Below are 27,832 nucleotides of genomic sequence, written 5' to 3'. Positions count from 1 at the left end.
TTTCTGTCTATAAGAAGCCCCATGTATAAGACGCCCCCTATTTTGGGGGACTCAGATTTAAGAAAATGGGGGGAGATGGCCCCGTGTATAAGACGCCCCCTAATTTTTGACATTATTTTTAGGGGGGGTGTAGTCTTATACACAGAAAAATACGGTACTTTGTTACACACTGGGCTTTTTTGGTAAATCTTTTCATAGGACTGTGCTTCTGGTTTGACTCCTACTCCATATTAAAAGTTTAGTAGGAACCCATGATTTTCACAGTTTCTTTTAAGACTTACATCGAAACAACAGTCATTGTCAGTGGGGAGTTAGGATTTGGGAATACTCGTTAACTAACAGGTGTGTCAATTGTTTGTTTATTTTCCCCATTTGGAAACTTAAGTAACAGGATTTGTAGCCAATGCTATATATTAGACTGCAGAAGTTTCGAAAAGTTAACTATTTAAAACAGGAATGGCATTCTCTGTAAAATGCTCTTGAATCTACAATAGTGTAAAAATACACACTATTTTAAACATGGTTGAAAAAGCAATAGATAAAAAATTAAGAGTCCTGAAAGCCTTTAAAAAAAAACTTTATGCAGGTCAAATATACAAGATAAAACATAAGACAGTATAAAATGGAAAATATTTTGAACTGTCATATAAACAATTTAACACTCTTGACTACAATTTATCTTTGAGTTATTTACAAATATACATGTTCTATGAGCTGGTGCTGAATTTACATTGAACTTTTGAGATGGCAGATTGACAATTCAGTATTTTATAATATCAAACTTCCACTTTTTCATTTATACATTTACAAGTGCGGCATTTTTTTTATAGTATACATATACAAAATGTTGCAATGAGGAGTGCTTCTGTTCAGGGTTCCAACTACATGACTTCATTCACACAAACACACACCCTTGGTTATTGCAACCCTGCTCCTCCATCCATGCCCACGGGGTATGCTCATAGCTATCAACGTTTCCCTTTTTAAAAGGGAAATTCCCTTATTCCGAATAGGATTCCTTGCAAGAAGAGGGAAGAGTTGATAGCTATGGGTATGCTTAGTTCCCCTGTTTCAAGTATTCCCCCCCCCCATCTCTTTCCCCTGCATGGGGTGGGGTTTTGTTGGGTGTGTTGGGTGAACGTACCACTGCTCAGTCCTAGCTACGTTGATTTTTAAATGTTTCTCCATTGATTTATATGTATAATTCTCTCTTCTGTCCACTGGGACACTGAAAAATATATTAACAGTGTGAACTAGGAAGTCACCTAGTTTTTAAGCCGGAACTCTCCAGAACTCAGTTCCAGCATCTCTCAGATGGGCGCCATTGCCATTACAGTCATACCTCGGGTTACCCAAAAGTACCGGAATAGGTTACTTCCGGGTTTCGGCGCATGCGCAGAAGTGCTGAATCGCGACACGCACATGCACAGATGCGCTCCTGCGGGTTGCGAATGTGCTTCCCGCATGGATCACGTTCGTAACCCAAGTGTCCACTGTATAAGAGAACAAGGGAGGTGTTCATGGTGATTTCCGGCACCTCATTTTCCTAGAAAAATAGCACTTGCAGACCATAAGGTGATTCTTTCTACTCCACATTTTTCTGTTTTCCTGTTCCAGCCACCTGACTGACTAAGTTGTCAATTCCCCCCTCTCAACTTTCTGTGCCCCTTAGCCATCAAGGAGCTGGGGGGTTTTATCTTCAGACTTTTTGTACCTGTGTGTCCTTTCTCAGCCGGTACTTCTCTCTTGTGTCTCAGTGGTACAGTTCTGGTTACATTAGCACAAGGGTGGGAAAAGTCAAATCAGAATTAATATTGGCATATAGATACACACCCATGGTATAAAATGGTTTGCTCCAAAATTGAACTGGTTCCCCCAACAGCGACAATGTCTAGATTGTTTTCCAACGGTTTTATACTCCCAACAATTGGTTTCCTGCTCATCAGTGGGTATGACAATTAGAATTTTGTTTCTGATGGTGCCTGTGGGGTGGAAAGAAGCAAATTAAAAATGGCTCAGCTTTTGTAAGTTGCTTTTGAGTTCGCCTTTTGGGAGAAAAAGACGAATAAATATTAATATCAAAAACAAAGTCAAAAACGCCTTCCCCCAGCACTCTCCCAAAATTTCAAGTTATGTTAGGAGTTGACCGTCACTATGCAGTTGTGTCTTCTGTTGACTAGATATGCAGCTACTGCTTAATTTGTTGCTGCCATAAGGTATAGCAATATTGATGGAGCCAGTCAAATGGAAGGCATAAGGTAAAGGTAAAGGGACCCCTGACCATTAGGTCCAATTGTGGCCGACTCTGGGGTTGCAGAGCTCATCTCGCTTTATTGGCCGAGGGAGCCGGCATACAGCTTCCGGGTCATGTGGACAGCATGCCTAAGCCGCTTCTGGCAAACCAGAGCAGCACATGGAAACGCCATTTACCTTCCCGCCGGAGTGGTACCTATTTATCTACTTACACTGCATACTTAAACTGACCATGCCTATTGGGGCCTCAGTTCTACCTTCCTGTAAAAGGGACTGCACTTCTTTCTTTTAGCAGATCGGTTTCAGGGCAATAGCCCCCCCCCCATGCTTCTATCTTTACTGATGATTTAAAAAAATGGGTAGGGAAGTGTCCCTTACCATGAGCTCCCGACTGCGTAGTCCATTTGTATTGACTATATAATGATCCTTGTCTTCTTTTTCCTGTGACGGAATAGACGTGTTAAGAGTTAGTGAGGGATATGGGTTTCTCTTCTTTCCTTTAAGTAGCTGGTATGGTTGAGTGATATATCAATATATCATCCAAAACCGGTTTGAAGTCCATATCGTGATATCAGTTTCTTGATTTTTGACCTGGCAATATATCACGAATCATGGCGTTTGTGTGCTATGCAAAAATCACCATGTGGGGAAAACCAGGAAGCCATCTTGCTCTGCGTAGCTCCATCCTTATTTCAGACATTGCGATATATCGCAATGTTTATCTGGTGATATATATCGCGATGTTGAAAACCAGATATCACCCAGCCTTAGTAGTGGGCGCTGGTCCCATTAGGGCAAGTGGGGTGCTGCCACACCACAGAGGCGGGTGTAAGGGAGCCCAACCGGTTCACCTGTCAAGCCAAAAGGGTGCCACAAAGGGCACCTCAACAATGACAAACAATGGAAGGTGGGAGGTGGAGGGGGCACTAAGTTTTGGTGTGGCAGAGGGCATCACTGAAATTTTAAAGCCCAAGTCGGCCACTGCCCACCACTCAGGCAGTCCCTTCCTGCCTTCTTTATATCCGGTCCAGGAGATGGCTCAGGTTCAAACTCGTCTGTCTCTGTGCTGTCCCTTGTAAAATTCAGCAGGGAGGAACATAGGGGCAAAATGTAGAATGAATTGGCTTTGCCTACGGCGCCACCTACTGTTGGCCTCCCTGCTTTTCACCCTACCAGCCCTAGCCAACACAGCATTTAAAGTATAAGTTTGTTCGTAGTTTTGCCAAACTGACCTCAGTAATTCAGTTTGAGATTCTACTCACAACAGGAATTACTTTTATTTCAACCAAATCTGTCTCCAGGCCAAGTTACTATGGATGGAGGGGTGGTCTTAGAAACCTATCTATATGCAAATGTACAGCTGTGGTTTCTAATATGAACGAAAGGTAAGACATTTGCCCAAGTGAAGAGCAGTTACTGCAGCATTTTTCTTACCATATTGGGCTTGTACTTTGGTGCGCTGAGCTCCAGGTCCTTTTTTAGCAATATGTATAAAACTGCATCATGGACGGTGAGGAAAAACATGGACGGCTTAATTTCATCATCAAAAAATCCACATCTTTCCAGTTTATCCAGAACGCCATCTGGAGGGGGAAAGGAAACAGGTTTCCAAGCCAGGAAAAACGGTTAGTAAAAAATCTAAAGCACAACATTCAAATTTGTTTAACATATTTTATTTCAGATTCAGGAACTTGGTCGCAGGCTTCCCAACTCTTCACTTTTAGAAATGTTTCGCTTTGAAACAAACAGAGAGGCAAACCCAGCACCTGACACCGATTGTCAGGAGTTAAGCTGGCAGTAGATTTTGGAACTGGCAATCAGAGAGATGATAGGCAGGGATGCACCCATCTTGCTCTGCCTAAGAAGCTCTAGGTAGATAAGCCTCCACAGGAAGGAAATCTCTTTCCACTAACAGGCCAGAGCAGATCAGCTGGTATCTCTCATCATTGCAAAAGGTCAGGATTACTCCTATGAGCGACTAGAAGATTCGGTTTTAATTGCTCATTGTTAGCTCTGCTCTGCCTTTCTACATCAGGCAACATCACCCCAAACTCCACAGGACCTTGGTTTAACATTGATGCCATTTGGTACAAAGCAAGAGTACTCTATGTGACCTAAAGCTTAAAATATAGATTAAAAAAGGTAAAGGACACCAGACAGTTAAATCCAGTCACAAACGACTCTGGGGTTGCGGCGCTCATCTTGCTTTACTGGCTGAGGGAGCTGACATTTGTCCGCAGAGAGTTTTTCTGGGTCATGTGGCCAGCATGAATAAGCCACTTCTGGTGAAACCAGAGCAGCGCACGGAAACGCTGTTTACCTTCCCACCAGAGCGGTACCTATTTATCTACTTGCACATTGACGTGTTTTCAAGCTGCTAGATTAGCAGGAGCTGGGACTGAGCAATGGAAGCTTACCCCGTCAGAGGGATTTGAACCGCTGACCTTCTGATCGGCATGCCCTAGGCTCGGTGGTTTAGACCACAGCGCCACCCGCGTCCCAAATAGCCTCGTCCTCAGATAGCCTCTGAGGAAATTGTTCTAACTGTACTGTAAGCAGCTGAGATCTATTTCTGGGTAACTATATTTAAGATTGGGGTGCAAGGGCTACACTGTGTTCATCACTCGTACAACTGAAGAAAAAGCACCATGCGTATTTCTGGGAATCATGTGTAAATAAGTACTTTTAGCATTTTAGGGGCAGACTTAAGATAAGAAACAAACTTTGAGCATGCCACTGCTGTTCTTTAAATAATCAAAAATAGAATGAGGTCAACTTACCGTGTGCTCCCACAATATATACATCCACATCAATCCGGACAAATTCTTTCAAAGTCTGTTAAATAAGAAATTTACAGATAGGTTTACGGCAGGATTAACTGTTAAAAGCTTGCTTCTGTCACAAGCTTACTTGGTGACCGTAAGCAAGTCACCACTTCCAAACTTCAGAGTTCCTCCCCACTCTCCCATTCCTGTCTGCAATATTTGGATGGTAGTTCTGGCTTTCCATACAGGATTAATGAAATAACATGCGCAATGTGGTTTGAACACACCAAAGTAATATATCCATGCTGTGTCTTATTGCTACAGTATAGAGTTGTACCTTGGATCTCAAACGCCTTGGCTCCTGAACAAATCGGCTCCCGAACTATCGAAACCCAGAAGTGAGTGTCCCGGTTTTTTAATGTTCTTTCGGAAGCTGAACATCTGTTGGGGCTTCCGTGGCTTCCGATTGGCTGCAGGAGCTTCCTGCAGCCAATAGGAAGCTGTGCTTTGGTTTTCAATCATTTTGGAAGTCGAATGGACTTCCGGAACAGATTCCGTTCGACTTCCAAGGTATGACTGTAGTAATTTTAGGTTGGATTTTCACATTTGTGTTTGACACAGTAAAGTCAGCTTTTGCCCGTCACTTTCATATTCCTGGTTTCTCACCCCCTCTTACCGCATGGTGAGATCTGACATGTCCTGAAGAATGCAAACAATCGATAGATTTCTAAAACATGCCTGTTCTGTGGCTCTTTGGAGTTACAGGTTTTTGTCCATTGAATGAGCTATGCAGAAAAAAATGTATTTTGTTCCAGCGTGGTATTATGTCAGACTAGGACTTGGGAAGCTCAGGTTGAAATTGTTACTTGGACTAAATTCAGTTGTTTGCCATTTATCACTCTAACTTATCTCACAGGTTTGTAGTGTGCATTACAAAAAGGGGTACAGAAAAAAGCAATGTACACTGCGCTTTGGGGTGCTTAGAATAAGTGTGAGACACAAATGTAATAAAATGAATGAATAATTAGCTTTACACTTGTTGGCTGGAAGATGTACGGAGGACAATTACCTGTCCAAGGACTCTCAAAGCAGAAACGTCAAGAAACGACACTGCCGAGAAATCAAGGATGACGCTGTGTGTGTCGATTTTCGGAACCATGATGTTGGGAGGAAGGTCTGAGTTCCAGTCTATCTGAATCGGCAAGTCTTTGGTATATGTGGGCTGGTCCAGTTCTTCAATGCGGTTGTTGTCCAGCTCTTCGTCAGAGTCGCTTATGCCATTAACAGTGCAAATCAAGCCTTTCTGTATCAAAGGAAGAAAATGATCAGAATTCCAATTATTAACAAAAAGATAACTTACTACACTTGACTGCCGGTTCTACAGGTAACCTGTTTACCGATAAGTTGCTGGGCAGGGGGAAACAGGAATGAGAGAGAAATTCTTTAAGATAGTAACGGTTTGTAAATCTTAGAAGAACGTAAGTGAGAAAGAGAAAGCACAGGGCTACTTCAGGCACTATATTTTTGTGATTCCTAGGCTCTAAGCCCCAAACTTCATTTTATACCGCTCCCAATGCCTCCTAAAGCTGGTCTATTCTTCAGTCACTTAAGAGTTCCTTCCTTCCTGTTCCTTCATTTCCTCCTTATTTTCCCTGGTTTTTTAAAATGTCCTTCCACCAACTTCCTACATAGTTTCAGAACAGTTGGCAGTATTTTATTTGAGTACACACACACACACACACACACACACACACACACACACACACTGGTACCTCGGGTTACATACGCTTCAGGTTACAGACTCCCCTAACCCAGAAATAGTGCTTCAGGTTAAGAACTTTGCTTCAGGATATGAACAGAAATCGGGCTCCGGCAGCACGACAGCAGCAGGAGGCCCCATTAGCTAAAGTGGTGTCTCAGGTTAAGAACAGTTTCAGGTTAAGAACGGACCTCCGGAACGAATTAAGTACTTAACCCGAGGTACCACTGTATAAACAAAACATTTTTTCCTGGTCATATGACTTAGTAAAAGTACATTTTCCCACCAGCTGAGAACAAACTGGCAGACTTTTTCAGAGTAGTAGGCGATTGGTCTACGTTCCAGATTAGTTAACCTAGAGCAGGGGTCAGCAAACTTTTTCAGCTGGTCCACTGTCCCTCAGACCTTGTGGGGGGCTGGACTATATTTTGAAGAAAACAAAAAATAATGAACAAATTCCTATGCCCCCCAAATAACCCAGAGATGCATAAAAGGACACATTCTACTCATGTAAAAAGATGCTGGTTCCTGGACCATCCGCAGGCTGGATTTAGAAGGCGATTGGACCGGATCCGGCCCCCGGATCTTAGTTTGCCTACCCATGACCTAGAACAACCCCAAATAGATTATTCATGAAGGAACGTGGTCCTGGACAGAAAAAATGTTGCACACCCCAATCCAAGAGATCTTAGGGTTCGTTTGTTTTTTAAAAGAAATCTTAGTTTTAATTCAAAAATATGTCCATTTGTACAGGTTTGTGCAGGCACTTTCTTCAACTGTCAGCTTTTTATGATCTCAGGAATGCTCTAAAAACTGCCGCTTTCCGTCTCTTATGGTAAAATGGCATTGCTGAACATCTCTGGGGAGAGAACAGCAAAGACCTGGTGAAGAGAGCACAGCAGAGGTTATATTTTCTGAGAATCCTCCGGAAAAACAATCTCTCAAAGGACCTGCTGATGGCATTCTACCATTGCACTGTGGAGAGCGTACTAACTTATGGTCTGTGCGTGTGGTTTGGGAGCTGCACGGCCAGGGAAAAAACAATGCTATCCAGGGTTGTAAAGACTGCAGAGAGAATTATTGGGTGCACTCTTCCCACCTTGGATCAAATCTATGCTGCCAGGTGCCATAAGAAAGCGGCAGAGATAGCACATGATAGTACACACCCCGGAAATGATCTCTTTCAGCTTCTGCCTTCTGGAAGAAGGTACAGGGTTATAAAGGCCAGGACTCGCCGCCTGAGAAACAATTTCTACGCTAATGCAATTCTGGTTCTAAACGCAGCATAAGGAGTCTCTGTAGTATAGTGTATTTTAAAATGGGGTTTTAGAGTTTTTTAGGGGTTTTTTGAATGTTTTCTGTAGTTTTCTGTAGTTTTTATGTAGTTTTATCTAGTTTTGTGGTAGTTTTATGTAGTTTTTATGTAGTTTTATGTAGTTTTTCAATTTCATTGTTCTGCAAGGGACAATGACAATAAAGATATCGTATCGTATCGTATCGTATCGTATCGTATCGTATCGTATCGTATCGTATCGTATCGTAAAGCATCGTCACTTGATGGCAGCCTGGCATGTGTCTTACACCTGAGTGTACTGCTAATGCCTACTTGTGTTGAGTATATGTCATATTTGGGAGCCCCCAGTAGCCCCAGTGACTTTCAAAAAATGATCTTCAGACTCCTGCAAGGTTTGTGAACTGGGATGAGACACTTGTAAATTCAGTGAGAGGTCTGCACCATTGAATGAAAGCAGGATACTTACAGGTGTGACTTGAAGCTCCCCTTTCTTCAGCATCCTTCTGATTTTCCTCAGGGCTTTGTTGCGCTTGCGTAGCACCCTCAGTGGCTTAAACCCAACCTGAAACATTTGATTTGATTCGGTTTGGTTTAGCTTGTTTAAATCACCACTCTTGTAAGTTCTGAGTGTTACATGCACCTTGTACTCAGCTACATTAATCAAAATACAGCGTTATAAATGCGTTCTAACACTGTGACACCAGACGGCACCGTACAGCTGAAATCTCAAGGCTATTTTCAGTTGTGAGCTTTCCAACCGTTTTTTGCATAGCGTTTTCAGAGCGTTTTTTAACAGCTGTGTAGATCTAGCCCTTCGTTCACTGTCCAATATCCAATATTACATGAAAAATAATTTCTGTTAAGGAATTATCACCCACTGTCTTCAAGATTCCTACGGGTTCTTGGCACTCACCCAAGGTTTGTGTTCTTTTGGAGAATTGAAACACAGTGGAGACTATTGTAGATTTAAGAAATATGACTTATTCACCCAGTTACTCTGGCAACCTTCCAAATTTCCAGTCTCAGAGCAAGGGGGAAAGAGTTCTCTTGCATTGCCAATGGTCCTCAATGGCCCTGTCTTGTTTCTTAATGGCCCTAGCATGGCCAGGTCGTCTTGCATAGGCTATTCCAGGAATTCCTCTGCAGCCTGTATTTCTCCCTTCACATCCCAAATACAGTGGTACCTTGGTTCTCGAAATTAATCTGTTCCGGGAGTCCGTTCAACTCCCCAAACCATTCAAAAACCAAGGTGTGACTTCCAATTGGCTGCAGGGTGTTCATTTACTCAAGTGGAAGCCGTGTCGGACATTTGGCTTCCGAAAAACATTTGAAAACTGGAACACTTACTTCTGGGTTTGCGGCATTCAGGAGCCAAGCTGTTCAAGAACCAAGGTACCACTGTAATCAAAATCCTACCATTTATTAATTTCTATAATTTCAGGGGGTCTCCTCAAATCTATAACAATATGCTTACCGCTGCAATCAATTTGTCCTTGAAGAATTCAATATTAGCAAAGAAGATTGGGGATGGGCATCTGAAAATTTTCACTCCCTCTGGCTCGTATATCTAGGTCAAAAATACGCATATTAGTTTAGCACATTGTTTCACAATCAATAGGCAGACACCAACTACTGCAACCAAGAATCAGGTTCTTACATCTCTATAATCCTTCCTGTTTCTGTAGATGTCGCTTCTTCCAACATTAGCCAAAACTGTGCATTTTGGACTGAAAAACAAATAGAAAAATCAAATGAGTTGACTAACACACTATAAGGGGTATTCATCAGACTTCCATTTCAATAAAGATTCATGCCTTTGATGGGACTTGTAGTCTAGCAACAGTAGGCCCATAGGTTCCCCATGTATAGAACGGTATTGTTAAGTTTAAATCAACTTGTGATTCGAGGACACCCCCCCCCCCCGGCTTGAGGATAAGAAAGACACAAGGACACAGTATAATAGGTTAATGGGCTAGAAAAGGCCACAGCTTTATTGATTACAGCATGTGAGAGGTATTGGCTTAGGCACTGGATAAACAGCAGAGCGTGACTCCACCCCCTCAGGGAGGGGTGAGTCTAGCAAGGGTTAACCACCAGTCGGGGAGCCTGTTGATGCAAATACAACTGTAAGCTCTCCCCTGTTGTCACCGGGGGTAGTGCCATGGCCCCCAGCCACCAGCAGGGCATCGGACAGGATCCACAACCTCCGGATTCCTTTAACGGAATACCCATAAAATGAAGGGGTAGGCGATGGCCACACCCTGCCCTTCCATACACCAACAACATATTCCAATGCCTAACCGCCAATACCAGAAAGTTGTGACGATTTGCTATGAGTGGGGCGAAAAACCAAGTGGCCGGTGCCAATTTGCCAATTGGGTAAAAACTCCTAGCAGGCCCCTTGGGCAACCAAGGCGACCAACCAGTGGTCCATAGCAAGGTCAAGCACGAAACGATGAACTAAAGGGAAGGGTGGGTGGGAGACCGTTGAAACCCGGCAGCGCAATGAGGGGAAAGAGCTGCCGCGGCCGCATTTGAACAGCTAAACCCCGCCCCCAAGGTTCCCTCCGATTGGAAGACTGACCAGGGAGCGTGACGCGGCAGCAATGACGGCAAGCAGGGGCCGGAACGCCCCCTGCAAAGTGTGGGAACGGCTCCAGATCAGTAATTTCCTTGCCCTACGAAACCCTGATACAGTGGTGCCCCGCAAGAGGAATGCCTCGCAAGACGAAAAACCCGCTAGACGAAAGGGTTTTCCGTTTTGGAGGTGCTTCGCAAGATGAATTTCCCTATGGGCTTGCTTCGCAAGACGAAAACGTCTTGCGAGTTTTTCTTACTTTTTTCCCTCCCCCCCTTTTCTAACTCGCTAAGCCGCTAATAGCGCTAAGTCGCTTAGCCTCTAATAGGGTTGCTTCGCAAGACGAAAAAAACCGCTAGACGAAGTGACTCGCGGAACGGATTATTTTCGTCTTGCGAGGCACCACTGTAGCTTCAATTCTGTAAGGGGATGTCGTTCTCTTTCTAGCAGTAAGTTCTCCATAGCCTCATCAAATTATAAATTTCTAGATTTTTCTGGGGTGGGGAGTCAGCTAGGATATACTGGTATAAAAGTGATACATGTTTATGTTTGACCAAGCCTAACGCTTAGAAAGTCCAATGGGGCTTATATTCTCACGTAAATGTACATAGGATTGCAGCATTATGGGAGTTTGGTAGACACTCAATACATCCTGCAGCATTTTACTCTATGAAAATGTCTCCTGTGATGCAAGGGTACCAACTTGTATAAAAAAAATGGGGGGGGAGCAGCCGTGTCAGGCACAAGCTCTGCAGCTAAGGTGCAGTTCCTTCTGCCGTGGAGCCAGGCTCCGATGAAGGAGCCTGCTGTGGGGGCGCACAAAATTGCGCCTGGGGCCATGGCACCCCCCACGCTATGCCTCTGTCTTCTGGCCGTTAATTTTTTAATTTTCTTTTTACCATTTAACTGTAAGGATTGCATTTTTAATTATTATTTTTAAATCAATAATTATTACATGAATCTGACAAGTTGGGAAGATGGACTCACAATTGTGCACGGAATATAACAGTGAGGAGTTCGAATCCCACTCCAGCTGCCAACCCGAGATCCAGACCCAGTAAGATGCCAGCAAGGAAGGTCACGATCCAGATAAGCTGAGAAACAGAGATAGATATTGAACAATCAGGTATCATGGACACATTTATCTACTTGCACTGTGTGCTTTCGAACTGCTAGGTTGGCAGGAGCTGGGACCGAGCAATGGGCGCTCACCCTGTCGTGGGGATTCGAACCGGTGACCTTCCGATTGGCAAATCCAAGCGGCACAGTGGTTTAAACCACAGCGCCACCCGCGCCACCTTAAAACACATGGTTTCCCCCAAAGGCATTCTGGGAACTGTTGCTTACCCCTCACCGCGTGACAGCATCCTAAAGAAACAGCAGCTCCCATGATTCTCTGGAGGAAGCCATGTGCTTTAGGTCTGCATTAAATACACTTCCGACATATGGCGCTGATGCGACCGAAATGCTTCTCTTGGGTTTTGGAGTGTATGGATTGTTGAGCTGCCTCTGTGATAGCGCATGTTTTGTATGCATGCTGAGCTTGGCCTTCTTATAGATAGGCTTTTTGAAAACTATTGCTCTGACCGTGGAATGCCATATTTTTCGCTCTATAAGACACACTTTTCTCCTCCTAAAAAAATAAGGGGAAATGTCTGTGCGTCTTATGGAGCGAATGTGTGGTCGATCGCTGGCTCCCTTTCTGGCCCTGGCCCCTTGCCCAGGCCTCCATTGTTGAATGTTCTGCAGACGGAGGCTGTTTGTTTCCCCAGCGACATGTGACTGGCTGATTAGATTATCTGTCTGGAAACTGTAGAAACGGCTCCCTTTCCTTTCCTAAAGAATCTGCAGAACTGTGAGTTGAACCCCATAAAAACAGGATTTTTTCCCTTTGCAAAGTAAGCTCAACAACTTTGAGCTGATCCTCAAAAAACCGGGGCTTTTCCCCTTTGCAAAAGAAGCTGCACAACTCTGAGATGATCCTCAAAAAACCACAGCTTTCCCCCTTTCCTCCTCTAAAAACTAGGTGCGTCTTATGGAGCGAAAAATACGGTGCACATCATGAATGCATTCCAATTCTATTAACTAAGTGCAATTGCGTTAAGTGGATGCTATGGATTTGTGAAGCATTTATCCTAACAAATAGAAAACAAAGCTCGCTACAAGGGGGCCAATGAGTGCAAATTATTATTATTATTATTATTATTATTATTATTATTATTATTACACCGCCCTATACCCGGAGGTCTCAAGGGCATTTCACAGAATAAAATCAAAAGATAAAACCACAAAATACATAATCAAAATAAAACAACAACCCAATAACCCCACCCCAAAAACCCACATTTTAAAAGGGCATAGGATCCTCACAACATTTATGCCCCTCCCCCCATGTCAGAATTCCTTGTTCTGTCTGGCGAAACTCAAAAGGCAACAATTTTCTGAATGACCACCTTTCACAATCAGTTTTAAAGGAGGGATTTCAAGAGTCTTTCACAGCGAGGTTTCTGTTGTTATGGATACTTACGCAGTCGTATCTGTCCTTGCCCCACAAAATCTTGATCTCCTTGAATTGCATCAGCATTCCTTTTAAATTGCCCAGAGCCAAAGCTGCGAGGACTGACTGTCAATGAAAAAACAAAACACACTTCATGGTGGAACCTAGACACATATTTTAAAAACTCTGTGAAATTGCTTTAAAAAAAAAAAGCTTTTTCGAAAAATATTTGGAATTTTCCATAAGCTCACCATCGCCACCTAGTGTCCCATTTGTGTAATGCACTTAACACGCACTTAAAACTTTATATTTGCAGCTGTATAGCTGAGACCCATGTTTAAGGTCAGATGCGGGGGGGGGGGAATAGTGCTGTGTGTACTCAAATGCTGTGACTCCCAGGGTGTTGCTGCTTCTCTCCCCTGTTTCCTCCTTGCTTCCTTTCACCACTATGATGTCAAACTTCGCTGTGTGTAACATAGCTGTCAACTTACAGATTTGAAAATAAGGGACCAGCAGCCTCGAAAATAAGGGATCAGCAGCCAAAATAAGGGATTTTACTGAGCTTATACAGAAATCCGGCACTGATGGAGCCATGCTGCTTTTGCTGCGACTGACTTTGTTTTGCAGAGGATTGGACTAGATGATCCTAAGGGTCTACAACTCCCACCAAAGAAGAGTGGCAGAAAAAACTGATGAATGACGTCGAGATGGCAAAGCTTACAGGCAGAATTAGAAACCAGGAGGAGGACCTCTTTAATAAAGCATGGAGAAAGTGTATAATTTAGTTGAAAAGCTATTGTTAAAGAGTTACATACATTGGTAGGATTGACAGAAAACTTGTAGTAAAAATTCGAACTATGGATGGACAAATTATTTATAAAAATAGAGTTATGAAAGGGATGCAGAGGGGAAAATCACTACATTAAGATGCTGAACTGGTCGGAGCTGCCGTCCTGGTGCGAGGAGTTCCATCGGCCCTTCCCCACCCGAGAGAGAGGGAGGGAGAGAGATTCTCGCCCGCGAGCCCGGCATGATGTGGTTGCGGTGCTGCGGTGGCTGCTGAAGTGCTGCCCTTCTGCGTCCCTCCCCATCCCCTCCTCTTCTTCCTCCCTCAGGCCGCCTCCTCAGCTGCCGCTGCCTCCAGCTTCCCCTGGTAGAGCTGCAGAAATCTCGCAAGAGAGGGGCTGCCTGACCGCCCGCCGCCATCCGTCTCCTCACGATGCGCCCGAGGGGGAAAAGGGAGAGACGGAGGCGCGGCAGCTCGTGCGCGCTCTCTCTCGCGGCGGAGGACCCCGAGCCGCTGCTTCCCTCCCGAGCCGGGCGAGCATGAAACCCGGGAAATTTAAGGGACATCATCAATCCGGGACAGCAGCGGGACACGGTGCTGGGATAAGGGAATTTCCCGCCAAATAAGGGATGGTTGAGAGCTATGGTGTGTAATGCATATACTGCAACATGAAATATTCACCATGAGGAAAAAAAATAGTGGCACCAAATATACCTTTCTTTCCCAACTTGCCCGCACTGTTTTCCTCAATCCACGATGAGGAAAGTGCTAAAATATTGAGCAAGGTCAGAATAACCCAACAATACTTTTTTTTTTTTTTAATTGGAGATGAGAGGCCTTCTTAAACACTTAATTATTCTATAGAAGGGCCTTGATTCTCTCTAAAACCCTGTGATGAGACTAGGTGTTCCATCCGCACCAGAGATTTAAAGTTCATTCCCCCAAAGAATTCTGGGAACTTCAGTTTGTTTGGGGTGCTGGGATTTATAGCTCTGCAAGGAGTAAACTACAGTCCCTAAGATTCCAGACGGGTGGTGGGGAGGGAGCCATGACCAGTAAAGCGATATAAATTTGATTTAAATGTATGGTGTAGATGTCAAGTAAACCATATAGACCCCAACAGAAATACCTATACAGTGGTACCTCGGGTTATATACGCTTCAGGTTACATACACTTCAGGTTACAAACTCCCCTAACCCAGAAATAGTGCTTCAGGTTAAGAACTTTGCTTCAGGATAAGAACAGAAACCGTGCTCTGGTGGCGCGGTAGCAGCAGGAGACCCCATTAGCTAAAGTGGTGCTTCAGGTTAAGAACAGTTTCAGGTTAAGAATGGACCTCCGGAATGAATTAAGCACGTAACCAGAGGTACCACTGTACTGTTAGGCAGAGCAAAGTTGCCGCTGCCCCATGTGGCAGATTTGTGGCATCGAGACATGGCAAATTGCCAGTTATTTTTACTATTACCATTGTTATTGGGAAGTGGGGTGTTGTTTTTATTCTCTAGCTCAGGAAGTGAAAAAATGTGGGCCATTTTGGAGCCTTGTTTTCCTGCTGCCAGGTAATTCCTTGCACAGAAAATTACCGTATTTTTTGCACCACAACACTCACTTTTTTCCTCCTAAAAAGTAAGGGGAAATGTCTGTGCGTGTTACGTAGGCATGCCTACGGATTTTCCTCCTCTAAAAGCTACAGTGGTGCCCGGCAAGACGAATGCCTCGCAAGACGGAAAACTCGCTAGACGAAAGAGTTTTCTGCTTTGGAGGTGCTTCGCAAAACGAATTTCCTATGGGCTTGCTTCGCAAGACGAAAATGTCTTGCAAGTTCCTGTGGGTTTTTTTTCCTTCCCCCCTTTTTCTAAGCCGCTAAGCCGCTTATCAGCTGATCCGCTAAGCCGCTAAGCCGCTAATGGGCTTGCTTCGCAAGACGAAAAAACCGCAAGATGAAGAGACTCGCGGAACGGATTATTTTCGTCTTGCGAGGCACCACTGTACGTGCGTGTTATGGTCGGGTGCGTGTTATAGAGCGAAAAATACGGTACTTTATGTTGATCTGGGGAATATCGAGCAAGCATGGCGTTAGGTTCCACTGGCGATGCTACAGTTTTGGAAATAATGGCATTATTTGTTGAACGGCTGTTATGCGCATAGAAGTCCTTACCTTCTGCAATGGTTCCAGAAGATGACCTATGGCCAAGATGACAATCAAGACAATGACAGCTGAGAGGAGTCCAGCAATCTGCACGAGAAAACCCCATAGTCAGTCTGCATCCTAGAATACTGCTTTCTTGAATTCAGTTAGTGCAGGATCTCGTCTTATCCAATACCTACCTGGGTTTTGCCTCCCGTGCTTTCCTGCACACCCGACCTGGACAGCGAAGTGCTTGCAGCAAAACCTTTGAACGCACCGCCAAAGACATTGCCTATTCCAAAGGCGATTAATTCCTTCAAAAACACCAAAAGGATATGTATATATTATGACCAGACAAGGCATTTTGTAAGCTTTCTTTCTCTGGCAATTTATTTATTTTCTTCAAAAGTATTCACATTCCTCTCAATATCCCAGGTTCTTTAAATGTAGAACTGGCATCTGCAGCGATCACTTACCTGGTTAGCATCGATGGGGTAATCGTGCTTTATGGAATACACCTTCGCCACGGAAAAAGCCACAGCAAAGCCAACGATCGCAATAGCGAAACCGTCACCCACACAGCTTTCAAAGATACCTACATCTGGTGAAAAAGGAGCCTGAAACCTGGAAGCAAAGGTCAGAGGGGGTTTTAAAAAAGCAGGGCCTAAATAACCTTTGTAGCATGTTAAGAAAGATGTGATGTGCTGCCTGTGTGTGTGTGTATCACACACAGCACAATCTATAGTGTTTGGACAGGACAGAGTGAATTGACTCCATTTTTGCTGTCTCTTAATGCAGGTCAAGCTGGGACGCGGGTGGCGCTGTGGGTTAAACCACAGAGCCTAGGACTTGCCGATCAGAAGGTCAGCGGTTCGAATCCCCGTGACGGGGTGAGCTCCCGTTGCTTGGTCCCAGCTCCTGCCAACCTAGCAGTTCGAAAGCACGTCAAAGTGCAAGTAGATAAATAGGTACCACTCCAGTGGGAAGGTAAACGGCGTTTCCATGCGCTGCTCTGGTTCGCCAGAAGTGGCTTAATCATGCTGGACACATGACCCGGAAGCTCCCTCGGCCAATAAAGCGAGATGAGCGCCGCAACCCCAGAGTCGGTCACGACTGGACCTAATGGTCAGGGGTCCCTTTGAGCCTGAGCTTCCACAGCCACCCCCACCATGAACCAGCACCAGCAGGATTGGAAACAACAGCAACAGATGCGTTCTACGCTATGATAACAATGGCTCTCCCCTCTCCTCCTCCCCAAGGTTGGCTTTTGTTATTGCCTTTTCAAGAAATAACTGGAAGGTCCTGAAACGACACTTCCCTTTGTCTCTTTCCTTCCACCCCCAGCTAAGAAGGATATACTTTAGTCTCTGTGCGAAAAGAAACAATAGAAACAGTAGTTTGGGTCAGAAAACAGGATGGACCCAGGGAGCAACAGATAAGAGGACAACAGAGCATCGGGCCCTGTGAGATAACAGTATACCTTGGTACCCAAACAACTTGGAACCCAAACACTGCAAAGTGTTCCAGTTTGCGAACTTTTTTCAGAAGCTGAACGTGCTCTGTTTTGAGTGCCACACTTCCATTTTGAGTGCCACACTTCAATTTTGAGTGTTAGGCTTCTGATTTGAATGCCACGCTTCCGTTTTGAGTGTTACACTGAGGCCTGTTTTTGAAATTTCTTTTGCGTTTTTGTTTTTGCGGCTTTTTCGTTTCATTTTTGTGACTGTGTGAAACCCATTTCTGCTACTGATTGATTGATTGATTGATTGATTGTATGACTGCAGTACATTGTTTATTGCTTTCGTTTTATGGATCAATGGTCTCGTTAGACAGTAAAATTCATGTTAAATGGCTGTTTTAGGGGTTGTTTTTAAAAGTCTGGAACGGTTTAATCCGTTTTGCATTACTTTCTATGGGAATGCAAGCCTTGGTTTTGGAACGCTTTGGTTTTGGAACAGACTTCCGGAACGGATTAAGTTTGCGAACCAAGGTACCACTGTAATGCATTTGGGGGGGGCTGGCTGTCACCCTCTGGAGATCCTGTGTGGGAACAAATAGGCTTTGGCTGTTTACTAAACTGCTTAAGTTGTGCTTCCAGATAACCTCAGTCTGTTTCTTTGAAAATAAACCCCAAGACTAGAAAGCCTCCAGAGACCTCCTTCTGAAGAATACTATTGGAGACGGTGAAATTTTTTGTTCCGAAGGTGACTGGTCATAGTAATACCTCCCATCAAACTCATGGATGACCGGCTTACAGCTCATAGCTCAGGACCCATTTACAAAGCATTTAACTGTCCTTTGACCATCCTTCTATACAGTATTTGGGTCAAGGTGTTGTAAATAAGTTTCCCACAACTTTGCTTGGAATGAAAAGCTTTTTATCTTAAATTTGTGGCACTACCATTCCCATTCAAGAATAGGGTGTACTTACCCCTTTTCAAGCTTTCCAACAGTGTCTACCTGGAATTTCCCTTTGAAATCAAAACCATAGGATAACCCAGTTGCGATGACAGTCTGGAAAGAAGCAAAGTAGCCAGCATAAGATTTCAGCAAGGTGTTTCTCAGCTAGCGAGTGGACATATCTTCCATTTGCTAAACCTTTGCCATAATACTTGCCTCCATATTGCCATATTTATCTTAGCTACTTACATTTATATTAGCTGATTACGCCTGAGGCTCCAGAAATAAAGAGTTCATTAAAATGGCCAAACAAGCCCAGGAATATTGAAATGGCGAGGGGGGCTGGCACCTTGTTGTAGTCCATCACAATAATAACAGTTTTTGCGATGACCTTGTCAAAAATATTGTAACACAGGGCGGAATTCAGTGTCGCACCATGACAAACATTCCATCTGCTTTGTGCATCCCAAGCCCCCTGTGGCAATTTTGGGTTGTTTGGAGGGGGCAGTGGGATAAGCTTTGTCGCACAAACAGAAGTCCTTGCACAGGGCTAAACCTATCTTGTTTGCTAATCCTACCTTGTTAACTATAAAGGTAAAGGTACCCCTGACCATTAGGTCCAGTCGCAGAAGACTCTGGGGTTGCGGCGCTCATCTCGCTTTACTGGCTGAGGGAGCCGGCATTTGTCCACAGACAGCTTCAGGGTCATGTGGCCAGCATGACTAAGCCACTTCTGGTGAAACCAGAGCAGTGCATGGTAACGCTGTTTACCATCCCGCCAGAGTGGTACCAATCTATCTACTTGCACTTGACGTGCTTTCGAACTGCTAGGTGGGCAGGAGCTGGGACCAAACAACGGGATGCTCACCCCGTCATGGGGATTTGAACTGCCGACCTTCCGATCGCAAGCCCTAGGCTCTGTGGTTTAGACCACAGCGCCACCCATCTTGTTAACTGTAGTGTGATGCAATTTTAAATGAGCTGTATTTCCTCATAAAAGACAACCTGATACACCAGGAAAACACCAACCAAAGAGGATTATAGGTGGCTCTTTTTTTCTTTCCTTCTTTTTGTATAACAGTATTATCTACCTCGAGCTGAACAGAAGTATAACGATTTGCATCAGTATGAAAAACCAGCCGTGTAAACCATGGGTAAGCAAACTAAGGCCCAGGGGCCGGATCTGGCCCAATTACCTTCTAAATCTGACCCACGGACGGTCCGGGAATCAACATGTTTTTACATGAGTAGAATGTGTCCTTTTATTTAAAATGCATCTCTGGGTTATTCGTTCTTGTTTCTCCTCCCCCCCCCCACGAAAAAAAATATAGTCCGGCCCCTCACAAGGTCTGAGGGATAGTGGACCGGCCCCTGGCTGAAAAAGTTGGCTGGCCCCTGGTGTAAACAAACAAATAAATAACTCTTGGCTCCCCCTCCTTTTAAAAAAGCAACAAAAACAGAGAGAGAGAAACAGTTACCACAATGAGTTCAATTGGGATAGGTGCTGGGAGCTTGGTTTTGTAACGTTCATTCAATTCTTTCACGAAAAACACAATGACCAAGATGATCAGCGAAGTGACAAGGTCTGCAATGTTCGTTTTTGTAATCTGCTCGAATATACCTTTCAGCGTCTGTTGCACACAAACAACAACAACAACCATGATGCAGGAAAGGGTTGCGGTAATTTACTTTAGCAATTGTATGTCTAATAAGGTAGTAATGATACTGGATGCCTCAGAGTCCATCACTTATAGGCACTTATACTGCACTGAGCTGCTTGGAGGAAACTGTATATAATATATAAATTAATATTGCAAACGTTGGGCTGGGGACCTTGACCGTTAGGTCCAGTCATGGACGACTCTGGGGTTGCGGCGCTCATCTCGCTTTATTGGCCGAGGGAGCCGGCGTACAGCTTCTGGGTCATGTGGCCAGCATGACTAAGCTGCTTCTGGCGAACCAGAGCAGCGCACGGAAATGCCGTTTACCTTCCCGCCAGAGTGGTACCTATTTATCTACTTGCACGTGGCGTGCTTTCAAACTGCTAGGTTGGCAGGAGCTGGGACCGAGCAATGGGAGCTCACCCCGTCGTGGGGATTCAAACCGCCAACCTTCTGATCGGCAAGTCCTAGGCTCTGTGGTTTAACCCACAGGCTGGGCAAAAAGGAGCTTGTAAGGGCTGGAGACAAGTTTTTTAACTGCAAAAAGTCACCAGGGTATTTAAAAGCCTTTCTTGTGATTACTTCTCAAATACCTCACAATAGCTAGAGAAAGTGGTGGCACTCCCGAGGGATAATCAGGTGTGGGTCAGAAACACTCACCCATATAATTCCCAAAGGTATATTATATCCAGGAACCGTCAGCTGAAAGATGAATTTCAGTTGGGACACGACAACATGGATGGCTGCAGCTGTTGTGAATCCGCTTATTAAGGATTGGGATAAATAGATAACAATGAAGCCGACTCTCAACACACCCAACAGCAGCTGGAAGAGACATAAAGAAACATAAACTGCTTTTATGAGAGCAGAACAGAAAAGAAACATTATGGGATTTTTATTATTTTTACCTAAAGTGGTCTCCTTACATCATCACACTCCCTCATGTGGGGCTAGGTGCTGCCACCCCCATGAGAACACCCTGTGCTGGCTTCACAGTCACACTGAAATGCTCCCTCCCTGATCTGTTGTCCAACTGCATGCTGGGAACTTAAAACCAGAAAAAGTGTCAAAGCAATACAAAAGACATAAAATGCTCACCCAGCAAAATATTTCTAAGAACAAGTCCCGTCCTCCTGCCCACTAAAAGATAAGCACTACCTTTGGAGGCAACCTAATTAACCAAAGACCCAGGTAAACAAAACAAAAAATCTTAGCCTGGTTCCTAAAGACGGACAAGGATGGTGCCAGGCGAGTCTACTTGGGAATATCATTCCGCAAATGGAGAGGCCACCATTGAAAAGACCTGTTCTCATATGGTCACCCTCCGTACCTCCCTTGGGTGAGGGATATGAAGAAGTGCTTCTGACGAAGACCTCAGAGTTCAGGCTGGTTCATATGGGGAGAGGTGGTCCTTAAAGTATTATGGTCCGTAACCATATAGGGCTTTCCATCCATTGGAACAATGGCCCATGAACTGACTCGTGTCAGGTGCAAAGAGAGCATCTGGGAATTAGTGTCGTGACCTGTGTCGCTGGCCCTTTTCAACAGTGTGCCTACTTTCTTCTCGCAGAACACTGTGGAGTGATTTTGTGGCATGATCCAATGCTTTGATGGATTGGAGCATCAGGGATGGATAAACAGATGAAGACAAGAGTTGCAGATATTGCTTGGAAAGACTTACCTGAAAGATGCCCGCAAGCATAGTCACCGATGCGGCCACCACGACTCTCTTCTGATTTATCTCATCCATCAATGTACTGTTTGCTAGTGTGCTGTTACTCACTGGATCTGGGACTATTCGTATAACAGCGCCTCCTACCATCAAGCTCAGGACAGGAAAAGGACCTGTGTGGACATTGTTAGCATTGTAAGAGGTTCAGCTTAAAAGATCCTATCAATAAGAGAAACTTGCACCATGCACTCTTAAGTGTGTGAGCACAGAGTAAATAGGATTAGAACCCCCCTCTGTTCGTTAAGGAGTTCTTCAGCCATTCAGATCACACTATGTTCTTCATCCTGAATTTTGTTTTCTGGGTAACCTCTTGATGGTTCAACAACGAAGCCAATTACCTCAAACAGAGATGGGGAGCTGCTGGGTCACCAAGGTGCTGTTGACTCCAACTCCCATCAAGCCCAGCCAACGTGGCCAATAGTCAGAGATGATGTGAGTTGTAGTCCAGCAACATCTGGAGGGCAAAGTTTCCCCACCCTTGACCTAGAGCAGTGTTTCCCAAACTTGGGTCTCCAGCTGTTTTTGGACTACAACTCCCATCATCCCTAGCTAGCAGGACCAGTGGTCAGGGATGATGGGGACTGTAGTCCAAGAACAGATGGCAGCCCAAGTTTGGGAAACACTGACCTAGAGGAATGGTGGGCTCTCCTCCACTGGAGGTCTTCCAGCAGAGGCTGGACAGCCATTTTAAAGAATTCTCTGCTTTGAGATTTCTTTCATTAAGTGGGAAGTTGGACTAGATGATTCACGAGGCCCCCTCCACTTCTATGATTGCTGATAAAAATCCACTGCGTTTTAATTGTGGCTGGAAACAAATGCCTCTCTCTCCCTCCCTCTCTCTCTGTGTGTGTCTGTGTTCCACTGATGTGCAGGCATTTCACATCAATGGGACTGACTTACGTAGGCCTCTGTGTGAGTAGGCCTTTAGTCAAATCACCTCTGACTGAGTGATCTAAGGTACATGAGAGAGCCTTTCTGGTGCGCATGCTCTATGAGAAAAAGGAGCTCTCCCCTTAAGTGGTAGGAAATGCTTTGTAGACATGGAATATTTCATGAAAGTAGATGGAACATTATTGGCTCCATGCACATAACTCTGAATTACAGTCCTGTTCTTTACCTGTTCCATGTTTCTTTCTGCCATCACCCTGCTCCTAAATATTTATGCTGACATATCTGCATGTGATTCTATCAAAATATCACCATGGTGGTATAGCATCTTGTTTTATGGTATTGTGCCAGTAGCACTATTGGCTCCCTTATCACACAATGTACTGGAGCAGCCGTTCTTAGAAGTGATGCGTAGCTACAGTATGTTGTATTGGAAGAAGTCTAGGTAAGGTGAATTAAAATCTTGGAGAAGGTGGCACTGTGCCAAGGTCCCTTGGGATGCAGTTCAACTTACCAACCGATATATGTCTGGAAGAGCCGAAGAAAAAATATATAATCACTGGGAAAAAGGCTGCATAGAGTCCGTAGCCTGGAGGAATATTTACCAGCAAAGCAAATGCTAGACCTAAAATTCGAGAGAGAAAAAAGTGCATCACCTTGGAGAATATGATTGCATGTAAGGGGAGAGGTGAGCAGGGATGATGAGAGATGTAGTCGAGCTGAACATCTGAAGAGCCATGGATTCCCAACCAATGATATAGAGGCACCTCTAATGTGAAAAGAAATGATGTGCTATTTATGAAAGAACTGAAAATATTTACCTTGTAGAACAGCTACGAGCCCCGTGCTAATTCCCGAAACAATGTCGCTGAGAATCCAGTCTTTGAAGCGGTAGGCAGGTAGCCAGGAGATGACAGGAAACAAATTAAAAGCTACTTTCTTTGCTTTTTGTGGAGTGCAGCTGAAAAGAGAATGATTGAATCATGCAAAAGTTAAACTACTGATGTCCCCAGCTGGGTCTAATAAAAGGATGAAAATGTTTTTAACAGAAAAAATGTTTGCTACTAAGATGATGATACCTTTTTCATCTGGAAACTCTAAGCAGAGGCAAAGAACCTGCAAATACCCAAACTTTGTTTTGAAGACAGTAAATTATGCCCTTCATCATTTCTCTGATGAAAATAGGAACGTCTAATTCAACAACAACAACATCAACAACAACATTTATTATTTATACCCTGCCCATCTCACTGGGTTGCCCCAGCCACTATGGGTGGCTTCCAACATATTTAAAAACACGATAACACATTAAACATTAACTATCCAGGGCTGCCTTCAGATGTCTTCAAAAGGTTGTATAGTTACTTATCCCCTTGGCTCCGGGGTCACATAACTTCCTACCCTCAAACATTTCTCTGATGAAAATACAAAAGTCCTAAGGAAAAGTGGGACATTTCAGGATCAAATCAGAAACCGGGATAGATTCTGTAAATCCGGGACTGTCCCTGGAAAACAGGGACACTTGGAGGGTCTGCAAGTCCAAACCCACTTACCTGGGAGGGAGTAAGCCTCATTGAACTCAGGAAGTCTTACATACTATGGTTAGAATTGCACTGTTATGGCCCCATAGACTGGTGTTTTATTGTGGTATTATTCAGCAACACATTCTTAACACGATACCAGTGCATTTGTAGTGCATTAGGTCTGGGGCCTGCTTGTTTGTTGATCTATTAAAACCTTTCTATGTTGTTCTCCGGTTCAAATATTTCCAGAGTGGTTACGATAAGGGAGGACAGAAACTTCTGATAGCGCGGAAGGGGCCGATAGCTCGCTTGATCTTGGTTTTTTGATCTTGATTTTCTGTCAGCTCCTCCTGCGTTGCCATCTGCCCATGGGCAACGGCTAAATCAAACGTACACACCTCTGCTTAGCTGTGAAATGAATGTGGCTTGAGGTTTCCTTTCAGACCAATGCTGGTTTGAGAGAAAAAGCATCAAGCAGCACAGCAGCATTTAAGAAACGCAACACCGCGTTTACATGCGCCGGCAGTGCAGCCAGAGTAGTAACTGGCAATGTTGTACACAGCCAAAGATTCAGGCACCAGCCCAGCCAGCTTCTGAACAAGGAAATGTAGTGGAAATCTCTTGTCTTTCATCCCAGGTGGCAAAGGGTCCTGGGCCAGCCGTGAAATGTAGGGATAATATTATATAGTGGTACCTCAGGTTATAGACGCTTCAGGTTACAGAGGCTTCAGGTTACAGACTCTGCTAACCCAGAAATATTACCCCGGGTTAAGAACTTTGCTTCAGGGTGAGAACAGAAATCGTGCAGCGGCAGCAGGAGGCCCCATTAGCTAAAGTGGTACCTCAGGTTAAGAACTGTTTCAGGTTAAGAATGGATCTCCAGAACGAATTAAGTTCTTAACCAGAGGTACCACTGTATTGTCTCCCATACTCTTCAGGATTGGTCTTGCCTCCTTGTTTGGATGGGTCGCAGAGCATTATGCGAACGGGATTGATTTGAGTAGCAGTTTGGTTATGTGCATTGAACTAGGTAAAGGTAAAGGGACCCCTGACCATTAGGTCCAGTTTTGACTGACTCTGGGGTTGCAGCACTCATCTCGCTTTATTGGCCGAGGGAACCGGTGTACAGCTTCTGGGTCATGTGGCCAGCATGACTAAGACGCTTCTGGTGAACCAGAGCAGCACACGGAAATGCCGTTTACCTTCCCACCGGAGCGGTACCTATTTATCTACTTGCACTTTGACGTGCTTTTGAGCTGCTAGGTTGGTAGGAGCAGGGACCGAGCAATGGGAGCTCACCCCCTCGTGGGGATTCGAACCGCCGACCTTCTGATCGGCAAGTCCTAGGCTCTGTGGTTTAACCCACAGCGCAACCCGTGTCCCTTGTGCATTGAACTACTCAGAGAATTAAAACGAGTCCTACAAGCTGGTGGTTCTTTCTTGTTTTCTCCTTTAACATGCCATAATGTTCTTTCTTGTTTTCTCCTTTAACATGCTATATGCAGGACCCAGTGGGGAACAAATGATTGAAAATCTTTTCGGAAACCAGCTGAAAATCTTACCAAGAGGATAGAAAATCCTGAAGAATTACCCCATGGCACCATTATTATTATTATTATTATTATTATTATTATTATTATTATTATTATCCATGTTTACAAAAGAACGTCTCTTACCTAAAGCATAATCTGAGATGGTCCACAAAGTTTTTATGGTATCTGGGCACTTTCTGATGCTCCTCATCAAATGCCAGGTCTGAGTACAGTGGCCGAGCCACAACATACTGGTTGCCCACAGGTTCCACCATGTCTCCAGAAAACACTCCCCTACAAGCTTTTGGAGTCCTCTTTAGCGTTAATCCCGTAAAGCCCTGAAATCAAATAACAGAGTGTGCTTTTAAAATAGCTTAGTATTACGAAGCCCACAGATGAGTGAACTCTAAATTAAGCATTACCACCTTTGAAGATCAAACGGAACAGTATTGAGGCGTTATATTTTTCTCAATGGCTTGCTTCCTCCTTCCTCTTCACACTGCAAAGTGGTGGATCTCTGGGGCATCCCCGTGCCCCTAGAAAGAAAGCTCAAAAATAAAGGAAGCAGGCTGCTTATAAAGGAGCCAAAAGTTTGGAATTTGAAATGGCCAGGATGTGTGTGTGTGTGTGTTTCTTTAATGTTTCCTGTAATAATCATGAGAAAAGGGAACACTATTGGCTTTCATTGTTTTTACACTTCAGCAAATTTTGGAACCTGAAACTTGGTTTGTGGGTGAGTTTGGAGTCATATTGAGATTTACAGTAAGCAACAGCCAAAGGTTCGTTCTCTGTAAACTGAGAATTCCCAAACATGAGGAAGAAACCTATTAGTTATAATTGGGGGGATTTTGACTTGTTCCAGTAATTTATTATTATGGCCTATCCTTAATACTATGGCTTTACAATAGTTATTAGTTCTTCTCAATTGCTCCTGTTTTAAAGTGATCATTCTAAATATTTGCGTTGCTTCTAGCTTTTAGTTGTATTTAGATGTATTAAGAAGTTTTCCTTCTTCTAGATGGGCTCCCTTCCCAGGTGGATGAGCCCCATCTGCCCCTCACTTGTCTCCACAGCCCATGTAGAAGCCACCTTCTTGACCGTTTTACACAACACTGGCTCTTTTATATGGTGGCAAAATGGAACACTAACATTTAAGGGATGTTATAAATACCGTTTCATGATTACTTAAGTGGCAGTCCTGCAATTCCATCCTTCGGTGAGACTATTAGCAGAAAGAAGGAAATTATCCTAATTCATTAATGCCCAATGAAGAGAAGGGACCCTCCAGTGCTTTTTTTTCTTTAAAAAAATGTTTAGGGGTACTCTCATTTTCCTACTCATATTGAAATTCTGTCCCTCAATGAGGCCAAACTTAGATTCACAAAATGTTTAGGGGTATGCGTACCCCCAGAAAAAAGCACTGGACCCATCTTCTTATGCAGGGCATCTTGCAATACATAATAATAATAATAATAATAATAATAATAATAATAATAATAATAATAATTTTTATTTATACCCCAGCCTCCCCAGCCAAGACCGGGCTCAGGGCGGCTAACAACCAATAATAAAAACAAGTTGATTAAAATACAACTTTTAAAAAAAGATTTAAATACAACATTAAAACATTAAAACATTAAAACATTAAAATTCAGCCTCTTCACAGTGTTGAAAAGGCCCTGGCTCTGGTTGAGGCTTATCTGACTTCCTTAGGGCCCGGGACCTCTAGGGTGTTGCTATTTATGGACCTTAAGGTCCTCCATGGGGCATACATCAGCCATGACAGTCACTTCAACAGGACTACTCCAAAATAAAGGATCAAGGATGCGGCACTTACACTAAAACATTTTGGAAACATCAAAAGATTTTCAAAAAGTTATTTCTATGATGTTAGATGTTTTAGAGCATCCTTCTCCAAACTGATATGGAGGGCCTATATAGGATAAATCCAAGGTCTCTTTTTCTGATACCTTCTACTTTAACTTCTCCAGGAATGAGATGGTTCGGCTTTTTAAAAAGGATGCTTGTTGAACG

General features: G+C 44.0%; 1 protein-coding gene across 2 annotated transcripts; it reads right to left on the bottom strand.

Moving 5' to 3' along the window:
* Positions 1-564: 564 nt before the first annotated feature.
* Positions 565-26,349, bottom strand: SLC26A3 (solute carrier family 26 member 3). 2 transcript variants are annotated; one of them, XM_083701484.1, is made up of 21 exons: positions 26,221-26,349; positions 25,943-26,136; positions 23,565-23,704; positions 23,258-23,368; positions 21,805-21,968; positions 20,784-20,948; positions 19,941-20,093; positions 18,494-18,576; positions 16,539-16,686; positions 16,263-16,376; positions 16,093-16,170; positions 13,177-13,272; positions 11,637-11,743; positions 9,729-9,798; positions 9,546-9,638; positions 8,538-8,633; positions 6,088-6,321; positions 5,034-5,088; positions 3,688-3,836; positions 2,632-2,694; positions 565-1,982 (listed from the first exon to the last, which is right to left on the bottom strand). In XM_083701484.1, the coding sequence occupies exons 2-21, from the start codon at positions 26,071-26,073 to the stop codon at positions 1,959-1,961; spliced, it is 2,274 nt and encodes a 757-aa protein (XP_083557610.1). In that variant the 5' UTR covers positions 26,074-26,136; positions 26,221-26,349; the 3' UTR covers positions 565-1,958. The 2 variants fall into 2 exon arrangements, with proteins under 2 accessions (XP_083557610.1, XP_083557611.1); XM_083701485.1 differs by lacking the exons at positions 25,943-26,136; positions 26,221-26,349 and adding an exon at positions 23,823-24,004.
* Positions 26,350-27,832: the final 1,483 nt, after the last annotated feature.

Source organism: Podarcis gaigeae (genome assembly GCF_964106915.1).
Source record: "Podarcis gaigeae genome assembly, chromosome: 10".
NCBI classification, from domain to species: Eukaryota; Metazoa; Chordata; class Lepidosauria; order Squamata; family Lacertidae; genus Podarcis; species Podarcis gaigeae.
This window is presented reverse-complemented; position numbering and strand designations above follow the sequence as displayed.

Coding starts and splice junctions, on each gene's coding strand:
- SLC26A3 (XM_083701484.1), bottom strand. CDS start 26,073: ATGGTGGAACCTGTGGGCAACCAGTATGTTGTGGCTCGGCCACTGTAC. Junction 16,377..16,538: donor ACCCCATCGATGCTAACCAG/GTAAGTGATCGC, acceptor GTGTTTTTGAAG/GAATTAATCGCCTTTGGAAT. Junction 5,089..6,087: donor CTTTGAGAGTCCTTGGACAG/GTAATTGTCCTC, acceptor CTTATTTAACAG/ACTTTGAAAGAATTTGTCCG.